Below are 10,316 nucleotides of genomic sequence, written 5' to 3'. Positions count from 1 at the left end.
TTAAATAATGAGCTAGTTATTACATTTTCATGTGTAAAGCCGCACGCTATGCTGCCATGTATGGCTGTCTGCTGGCTAAACATGTGATATGGTGGGATTAGTCATTAGCATTGTTGGATCCCCAGTAATAAATTTACATAGATGAGGTTTTTTGTGAGAGCGTTAATAGTTTTATGCGATTTTGTGCACGCAAATTTCGTTATGGATACTTACAGATATCTTTTATTATCAACAGTGATTGTTGCAGAAATTGACTTTGAACTATAAATATCACCGAAACTTAAGCTACTGTACCAATTAACAAAACACCAACATGCAGGTGTGTATATGATATTTACAATAGTTTAACAATATCTTATTGTATTGTTATTTCAACTTATTATTATTTATTACAGAGAAAGGAATACAAAACCATTAATGCAAATAAAATAAGTCTCAGAGATTTTCAAGATTTACCCAGCTTCCAACAGCCGTCAAATGAGCAGACAAATACATGTAAGTTTACAGACCAAAGACACATTGTTGTTGGTGGTTATAAATGTTACTCTGTTGGTGTTAATTATCAAGCGCCCTATTGGTATTAATGTTACACGTGTTGATTGTATTTTTCGTTCTACAAAATTGTTGTGTTAATTTTTATTTTATTTTTTATGTATATATTATTTTTTATTAAATTGTTAATCCCATAAATCAGTTTCAGATGTCACAAATGACGCATCTGAAGTTGGATCATATGGTTCGGATTTCACAGTCGGTCCGGATCTGACGACATTCGAAAACCCATACGCAGCATACTCTGATTTGTCCGAATCGCAAAAATGTAGGTGATCATAAGCCGTCAAAAAAATGTGATGTATGTTAAAAAAATGTGATATATTATTATTTCCAAAAATATGTCTCTCTCTCTCTCTCTCTCTCTCTCTCTCACGCTATCTCGCGCGAACTCTCACGTTCTCACTCATATATATATATATATATATATATATCCTGTTATATTCATTTTTATACCGCCTGTGATATTAATGTGTTATTTGTTCTCTGTTAGTATCGCCGATTATGTCGAAATCTGATGCAGAACACATAATGGATGATCTCTGGAATTTACCATCGGCAAAACACTATAAACAGCTATACCAGACCCCGGCTATACAAGGTGAATTTTGACGATTGGCTGGTGATGTTTTTATAATGTGTTTTTGTGTTAAATGTTACATATCGTCGCAAAATCATGAATAGTGTCCACAGGAGTTGTTGTTATCATGACTTAAATGACGGTTTTTTTTTTTTTTTTCTCAAGTCGGCGAATGTGTCGTTAATTGATAATATATGTATTACAGATGACATAGCTAGCCGGTATGAACCTACGGTACCTAGGGCCGATACGTGTGAAGCGGGACCATCCGGATACAGAGGACCGACATCGAGTGTTGGATCAAACGCCAAACAACCCAACAGCACATTGGCTAAAGGAGCAAAAAGAACCCAGATCAGCGATCAAGCTTTCTGGTCATTGTTTAAAGGAACCATGCCGGCGCAAACCTTTGACAAATACCCGTGTATGTTTATTTATTTGGTTTCTTATATAGCACAACATTTACCACTGTTCTTTACAAATGGAAACCACAGGTATTAAACAGACTGTGTAGATGAAAACCGACATGGATGGGTTGGGTGTTTTGGGAGGCGGGTCTGAAGGTGTTATAAAGCGGTTGTCTTAGTGTCCGCGAATGTGTAACTAAAACGTTGTTATTTTTTATTTACAGCGGATCCGCGACGATTCGCAAAAATGATAGCCGCGGCCGGGGTTGCTCAACCACTCAATGCTGAAATGGATGGGGGTGAATCAGCTAAAACGGTGATCGACCCACAACTTCAAGAAAATGTATCAAGGGCCGAGATCATGGCCACCGAGCGCGACGATTTCAAGCCAAGCAAGCGGAGAATTACAAAAAGTCGAGTCGGTCAAGAAAACAAGGCCGATTTATCAGACCTTAAAAGAAGATTGAAATATTCGGAAGGTAGGCCCGTGAGAAAAAGAATTGCATTACAAACAGTGCCAACCGTGAGTAATGTGGATTACCCGCACGCATTTACAACACCTGCAACACCTACTGAATCCGACATTGACATTGCCGGTAATACAAAGACTGTGAAGACTCGTAAAACTTTACGACTGTCAAGAGAGAGATACACGCCGCTGACGGATGATGATGTCATCGTGATTTCAGACACGCAGGAACATCATACTGCAGAAACGCAAAGCGTGGTCAGTAACACGCCTGCAGATACATTATCCGCTAATGATGAGGACTTAAATGGTCAAACATTTTTTATCACCCCTAGTGAAGAGTCAGTCTCAGATACACCACAGAATGATGATGAGGCTGTAACATCTGTAGCCGGAATCCCTGATAAAGTAATGGGTGATGATTACACAAAACTGCCCAGTGTTTTTACCACGGTCGGAGAGGCAACCGCATCGGGCGGTGCGGATGCCCCGCCGACCGTGGTATCGACAGACATAGTTGATGGGGGTCAGAATGTGGAACAATTAGGACAAGATGCGGAAATACAATACTACGCGGTCATGGGGAGGATGCGTGAGCATATAGGGTACATGCGTAGAAATGTCAATACCATGTTGAACCGTATAAAAGATGAGCTTTATGGTTCAAAAAAGAAGCCAGAGATCATTAAAGAACTTGTAGAAATGTACATGAATGTAACATCAAACCATATAGCAGAGACCGTGAGGACTAGGGATTTTATTAAAGCGAACATGTATCATTTTGCAGAGATAATTGAAACGGATCCGTGACTAGGCATGGTGGGTTATGGAATGAAACGTAATTTACATGTGTGTAAAAAAGTCCCAAGAATTAAAGCAAATGTACCGTGCAAAATCTCACACTTATTTCGCCGTTCGAAAATAAAACAGGCTTTAAAATGCATATACAGACTGAGAAAGCGTAAACAACACAGGGTGCGAGACACACCCCCAACCCCGTGTGCACAGGCTGACAAATCACCGGACCAACCATTACCGGGTGACGCTGCGTCACCTGACAATGTTGAACACCCCGCAACGCCCATGCATAATGACATAGCTGGGGGTGCGCCACCCGGTAATGGTGAAGGACGGCGAGATGTGTACTTAGAAGCTGTTAACAGGTATGAGCGACACCATCCTAATTTCAGAGCTATTGAGTATCATAATCATTTTCAATTTGTTAATTTGGAAAGAGTTACATCATTTGCAGAGGGTGTTGAAGCCGTACACAACGCTATACAGGTTATGATTGATGAATTCATGGTTGGTGTTGACCCTAATGATCGTGTACAGTTAAGATTGGAGGGGGGTGGTTTACACAACGCCATCTACTCACACCGAAAGCCGCAAGAATCATTAGACGCTGTCAGTTTCTTGAATCAAATTACAAACACTCTTCAAAGTAACGCTGAATTCTTATTAGGCACGGGTTTAAGGTTTGTGATCACTGTTTTTAGAAATAGAGCGGGTGGGGCCCTAACTGGTCGCGGCCTTAGACGCATTCCATACAGCTTAATTATAGAAAGTCGCAGAAGACACCTGTATGATTTCAACAATACGCACAATTATTTGTGCTTTGCGGCATCGATCTGCAAACTTCTGGATAAAGGTAATGCCACAGACGCTGAAATACACGATCGGGCGCTTCAAATTCATAAGGATTTGAAACTATCGATCGATAAAGCAGTCAGCTTTAGCGACGTTGTTGTTTTTGAAAAACACTTAAAAACAAAAATGACAATACTATATCATAATAATCGTTCTTGGCATTACTATTCTTCAGATTCGCGCTACGGTGATACCCTGTATGTATTATATCACGATTCACACTATTATGGCCTGATTAATATCTGCGCATTTCTCGGATCGAGATTTTTCTGTTCCTTATGTAATCGAACTTATGAGCGCAAAAATAGCCACGATTGTCTTTTCTTTTGTAAGGCTTGTCACAGACAAGCGTGCGCTGATGATGGGGCTTCCGCATTAAGATGTTCGGTTTGTAGGGTGTTTTGCAGATCGCGTGAATGTTTAGAGGAGCACAAATCCTTAGCTTTAGATCGCAAAATATCCTGTCTTGAACATGTTTATTGCGACAGGTGTTGTCTCTACCGTCGCAGGTCTCATGAGTGTCAGGGGCTAAAGTGTTCTACTTGCAAGGCATATGTTGATGGGTTTGCGGATCATTTGTGTTACATACAGCCCATCAAAGCGGAAGAACCCACCACCAAATACATCTTTTTTGATTTCGAATGCATGCAGGAGACAGGTATACATATACCAAACTACTGTTACGCTCTCACATTAATGGGTGAGAAATCCTGGGAGTTTAAGGGCAAAGCTTGTATCGATGATTTTGTAAAGACGTTCATGAAACCAAAATTTGCGCATTACACATTCATAGCCCATAACGCTGGGCGGTATGATTCGTATTTTGTATTGAACAAGATCATCAAAGAACGGTATACAGTATCCCTCATCTCTAATGGCGGAAACATAATGTGTATCACAATAAAAGATCTGAAGATTAGGTTTATAGACTCTCTCAATTTTCTCCCCATGAAATTGAGCAGATTTCCAAAGGCCATGGGATTTGATGGCGTTAAAGGTCATTTCCCGCATTTTTTTTAACACAGCCGATAACCAAAATTACATAGGGGGCATGCCCTCAATAGAATATTTTGGCCTACAACACATGATGCCTGAGGAGGCCGCTGATGTTACAGAGTGGTACGAAAAAAACAAACACAAGGCGTTTAATTTTCAAAAAGAATTAATACGATATTGTAAAGAGGATGTCAGAATATTGCAAAAAGGGTGCGCAGCTTTCAGATCAGCCGTTATAGCCATGACAGAACAGGAGTTTGTAATAGCGGCAGAGAAAAAAGATGTAGCCGTTAAACGTCACGTTGATCCATTCCAACTGACGACTTTAGCGTCGGTTTGTATGGCTATGTATCGTTGTAAATATTTACAGGCAAACACATTGGCTCTTGTACCGGGTGATAACTATCACAAGACCCAGAAGCGTTACTCAACACCAGCCATACAGTGGTTAATGTACATAGAACACAAAGAAGGTGTGAGTATAAGACACGCTTTACAAGGTGGTGAGAAGAAAGTCGGTAGATACAGTCTGGATGGTTACGCCGTGATTAACGGCGTGCCAACAGCTTTTGAATTCCAGGGGTGTTTTTATCACGGTTGTGACAACTGTTACAAAGCCGATGATGAAAACAATCTGACTAAAACAACCTACGGTCAACTGCGGCACAAGACACAGTTAAGGATACAATTCCTTAAACGGTGTGGATTTCAGATAAGGGAGATGTGGGGGTGTGAGTGGAAGAAAATGAGGGAGACTGATGAGGAGCTTCAGGTTTTTCTGAAAGGTTTGGAAATCCCTGAACCCTTGGATCCTCGTGATGGTCTTTATGGCGGACGCACTAACGCCATAAAACTTTATCACAAGACAGAGTGCGATGAAAAAATACACTATTTTGACTTTACTAGCCTATACCCATTTGTCAACAAGACCAAAACATATCCTATACGTCACCCACGCATCATTTATAAGGACTTTGATGATGTCACAAAGTATTTCGGTTTTGTTAAATTAAAAATTAATCCTCCGCGAGGCCTTTTCTTTCCAGTTTTACCGGTTAAAATGAATGGTAAGTTAATGTTTCCGCTGTGCCGCACATGCGCCGAATCTGGACAGTGTGAGCCGTGTGTTCATGACACAGAAAACCGCGCCCTAACCGGTACATGGTGCACAGTGGAGATAAATCTTGCTATAGAAAAGGGGTACAAAGTGTGTAAAATCTATGAGGTGTGGCATTTTGATGAGAGATCTGATGATCTGTTTTCAGGTTACATTAAAACACACCTCAGAGATAAACAGGAGGCTTCTGGTTACCCTGATTGGTGTACAGACTCTGTGAAACAACAAGAGTACATAGACGCGTATCAAAAAAATGAGGGCATAGCTTTAAGACACGAACACATAAATGTCAACCCCGCCAAAAGACAAATTTCTAAATTGTTTTTAAACTCATTATGGGGTAAATTTGGTCAACGTAGCAACATGCCCAATACTTGTCTAGTGACAGATCCTGATAAGCTTTTTGAATATGCCTTTCAACCACACTATGAGGTGTCTGCTTTAGACTTCATAGACTCAGAAACTGTTATGGTCAACTGGAAATACGCCAAAGACCATTATACCAGGTCTTCAACAACAAATATATTTATAGCAGCATTTACCACAGCGCACGCCCGCGTCGAGTTGTACAACCTATTGGATAGATTACAAGATAGATGTCTGTATCACGATACAGATTCTGTAATTTTTGTCAGCAGGCCCGGTGACTGGAATCCGCCATTAGGCGATTATCTAGGGGAGTTGACCAGCGAACTACCATCTGGTACGCATATAACAGAGTTTGTTTCAGCCAGCCCCAAGTCATACGGCTATAGACTAAGCAACGGCAAGACGAGCCTCAAGGTCAAAGGTATAACGTTGAATGTTTGTAATGAGCAGCACGTTAACTTTGACAGTCTGAAAGAACTGGTCTTAGATTATCCTTTAAACCCCAAAGGCGAGGATCAGAAAAAAATTGTGACCAGGCAGCCCGGTATAGTACGTGTGAAAAAGTACTGGCAGATTGAAACCCGTATGCTGCAGAAAACGCAAAAGTGCGTTTACACTAAACGTAGCCTCACGGATAATTTTACAACCCTACCATTTGGTTATTAAGATGGATATCCGTTTTCAACACCCCTTCTCCTGTATTTTAGCCGGACCCTCCAATTCGGGGAAAAGTTATTTTGTGAAAACGCTAATACAACACGCATCCACACATATGACGCATGTACCTGATAATATTGTTTGGTTTTTCACCTGTTGGCAACCGATATATGACCAACTTCTGAGTGCTCACCCTGGTATGCGTTTTATAGAGGGGTTGCCCGAGTCATTTAGCGACGACCAGCTTTTTCCCCCTGATAAGATTAATTTAACGGTGATAGATGACTTGATGGATGCAGCGAGTAATAATTCTGAGGTTGAGAAAGCGTTCACAAAGTATGTGCACCATCGTAATCTCAGTGTCATGTACCTTGTGCAAAACATATTTTGTCAAGGTAGAAAGAGCAGGACTATACATTTAAACACAAAATATATGGTCCTGTTTAAAAACCCCAGGGATAAAATGCAGGTTAGCATTCTGGCTAGACAAATGTACCCATCAAAATATCGTTTTTTTCTTGAAGCCTATGAGTCCGCTACGGAGCCTCCATACGGTTATTTACTGGTTGATTTAAGAAACAATGCCCTTGATGATTATCGTTTACGAAGCGGTTTATTCCCCCCCGACACACCAGTAGCTTATGTTGTTAAGAAGCGGGGTTCTAAATAGCTATAACCGCGCATCCTATAGTCATTCATTACCACTTCTAACAGCTGTGAACATGTCGACCAGGATAAGGCGTAATTGGGCCCTTTTAAAAACCCTCATTAAAGCCAAACCGGCCCAAAGAAACGCTATATTATCCAACGCTTCAAACGATTTGGTGACAGCCATATGTGAGATTGCTCTCAATACGCTTAAAGGTAAAATACCCCTGTCACAGCGCCAGTTGAACTACCTTAAAAAGAAGAGGTCCCTTATAAAATCGCTTTGTAATAAGAAATGCGCCATTGGGAAAAAGAAGAGGTTGGTGAAACAGTCGGGTGGGTTTATCGGATCGTTGCTAGGATTTGCCATTCCATTAATTACCGGACTACTGTCTAACCGGTGATGGAATACGCTGAGAAAATGTATCTGGTCCCCCAGCAACAGATAGACCGTTTAAACAACAAACCAAACAGCGATGATATACGCAAAACAGCCACGCAAGGCCTAGATGCTGAGATCATAAGTATACTACATAATAATGCTTTATCAGAGTATGAAAAGGCAAAACGCTACACAGCTGTGTTACAGAGATACCTGGTGTTGAGTAAACAAACTGATAGAGAAATGTCAACTTTAACGCTTTTATCACCCGGTGCAAATGCTGTTGAGGATACAACTAACCCTACACAAGACGACGCTACCGACGCTGTTTATCACGATGTCTTGAACAGTGTTAATGCGCGGTATAAAAAGAACTGTGAAATACTAATGAGTAAAATGGTTCGCTCTAAAGACATTGCGAATTGGGACCGCAAGGGTGTGTTTATGTATAAAGGCGTCACAGTGCCAGGATCCAATGTGTTAGACTTGATAAGGGGTATCACGCAAAATCACAGCGTGACGAGTCATAAAATGCCTAAAGGATGGATTGAATTTATGCGCGCTATGGCTGAGTTGAATATCCCGTCCACTGTAGTTGGTAATGCATCAAACAGATTACAGTTAGATCGCTTAAAAGCTGAAATCTACGATGATGAAATTGGCAATGTAAATATAGCCTCCCCAATACACAACATTAAAAAAAGTCGTATAAATGCTTTAAATTCCCCCGGGTTAACAACGCCACACGGATACTTACTACCGAGGAAAAGATCCGTAAATCTGTTTCAGGATTCGCAGTGGTTGAACCTTTAACATATAACTAATTTATAATGTTTTTATACGATGTATTTTTGTGTGTTTAATTTGTACGATGACGTTTAATTTGTAATGTATCATGTATTTAGTGTATTGTTTTAACTGTAAAGTTTATCGTGTTATTCGTGATTATTTTGCTGTAAATACATTTTGTCTGTACCAATAAAATATGGTTATGATTTATAAAATGCTGTTTTGTTCTTTGATTCTAACCAGTTTGTCTGCAAAAATATGCAATCACACGATATAAAGTTCAATAAGCAAGATTTTTTAATAGAAAGTAACCATAAGCAATGTACATACAGCATTTCAATCACAACATTAGTTACAAGTTACACAAACAATTTTGTATTACACATTATTTTTATCAAACACATGTTGGTTACTGGTGACACAGGACTGTATACAGTTACCCGTATATCGACTCAAACAATGACTTCTAGGGAGACGTCTTACAAAGTTTGATACATAGCGATCATTACGTTTTGTATCAAAACTAAAACGGACCAACACATCTGTATATTTGTAATTTTTACACATGAAAAATATAAAGTATATACAATATTGCCCACAAACGGTACTGTTAAAACCTTGCAACTGCTTATTTTGGTGGTAAATTCTTTTTGAATTTGAGTTTAAAAAATTTATTATGGCCTTTGGGAATAGGGGATTGTCAGGTTCTAAACCGTAAGTGTCCAAAAAGTAACACTCGCGCTGGTTGTTAAAATAAACGGCCAACCAATGCTCCCCCGGTTGGGCGCTGGTGTGTGTGTTGATTACAAACGCGCAGGGGTATTGCGATAGTTTACCGCTCGGAAGCATATCACACGGGTAGGTCCCTTTAAAAAACAGGCGCGTCACCGGATTAGCGTACAGTATACAATTTATCTGTAATGTGTTCATATCGCTGATGGGGTGATGAATATTGGTAAATATACGATAAATATAAAAATTATTTATTTCATTTATAGATAATCATACAGCACATCGCGCCGCTGGTTGATCTCGATGATATTATCAAATAATGCGTATATTATTATGTTGACTGTCCGGTCTAGTGCTCCTGCAAACCGGAATTCAGCTCGTAGATTTCCGGTTCTGATTAGAGACAGATGCTCCGCGCATTCCTGTTCAGGCGACAGATCAAAAGCAAATAGTGTGTAGCCGTTGAGGTACTCTTCACGGTCAATTAGTATACCCGAATCTGATTTCTGCTTATTTGTGATCTGAATGAGCGACATATACTCGCGAACCGCGTTACCGTGTTCAAAGTCTGGTTGAAATGGTTTGGCCGGATGCGGTGTTCCATCCAGGTATAGGGATGCGAAGTTTACATTTTTATGTTCAAACCGTAGAGGGTTTTTGTCATAGGCTCCTGAAAACGCTTCATTATCTACAAAAGCGGCTATAACGGTTTTTGGTACCTGGCCTAAAAACAGGTTTTCTAAATTAAATACGCGGCTCCCCGTCGGTATACTATAGATCTTCATGCCCACTCTATCGATCGCGTATTTGGCGTTGGTGGCCAGTAAGGCCTGGGCGTGTCCAATCCGGACTGCGGGTGAGACCTGAACTCTTTTCACAAACAGGGACGCTGCAACAATCTGAATTTTAAAGGCCTCCGCTTCAGCAGACATTAAGCAGAAAGCATCTTTGTTTCTGATGAGTTTTAT

At 40.3% G+C, this 10,316-nt stretch overlaps 1 protein-coding gene across 1 annotated transcript; it reads left to right on the top strand.

Moving 5' to 3' along the window:
* Positions 1 to 1,453: 1,453 nt before the first annotated feature.
* Positions 1,454 to 2,832, top strand: LOC146027153 (uncharacterized). Its single transcript, XM_083158113.1, has 2 exons — positions 1,454 to 1,556; positions 1,764 to 2,832. The coding sequence occupies exons 1-2, from the start codon at positions 1,526 to 1,528 to the stop codon at positions 2,816 to 2,818; spliced, it is 1,086 nt and encodes a 361-aa protein (XP_083014239.1). The 5' UTR covers positions 1,454 to 1,525; the 3' UTR covers positions 2,819 to 2,832.
* Positions 2,833 to 10,316: the final 7,484 nt, after the last annotated feature.

This window comes from Crinia signifera, chromosome 8 (assembly GCF_055691185.1).
Source record: "Crinia signifera chromosome 8, ASM5569118v1, whole genome shotgun sequence".
NCBI lineage: Eukaryota > Metazoa > Chordata > Amphibia > Anura > Myobatrachidae > Crinia > Crinia signifera.
The sequence above is the reverse complement of the archived record's forward strand: the minus strand, read 5'-3'. Positions and strand labels throughout refer to the sequence as shown.

What these genes read in the sequence shown, in the direction of transcription:
- LOC146027153 (XM_083158113.1), top strand. Translation starts at nt 1,526, where the DNA reads ATGCCGGCGCAAACCTTTGACAAATACCCGT. An exon ending in AACCTTTGACAAATACCCGT is followed by an intron (nt 1,557 to 1,763) that starts GTATGTTTATTT and finishes TTTTATTTACAG; the next exon opens with CGGATCCGCGACGATTCGCA.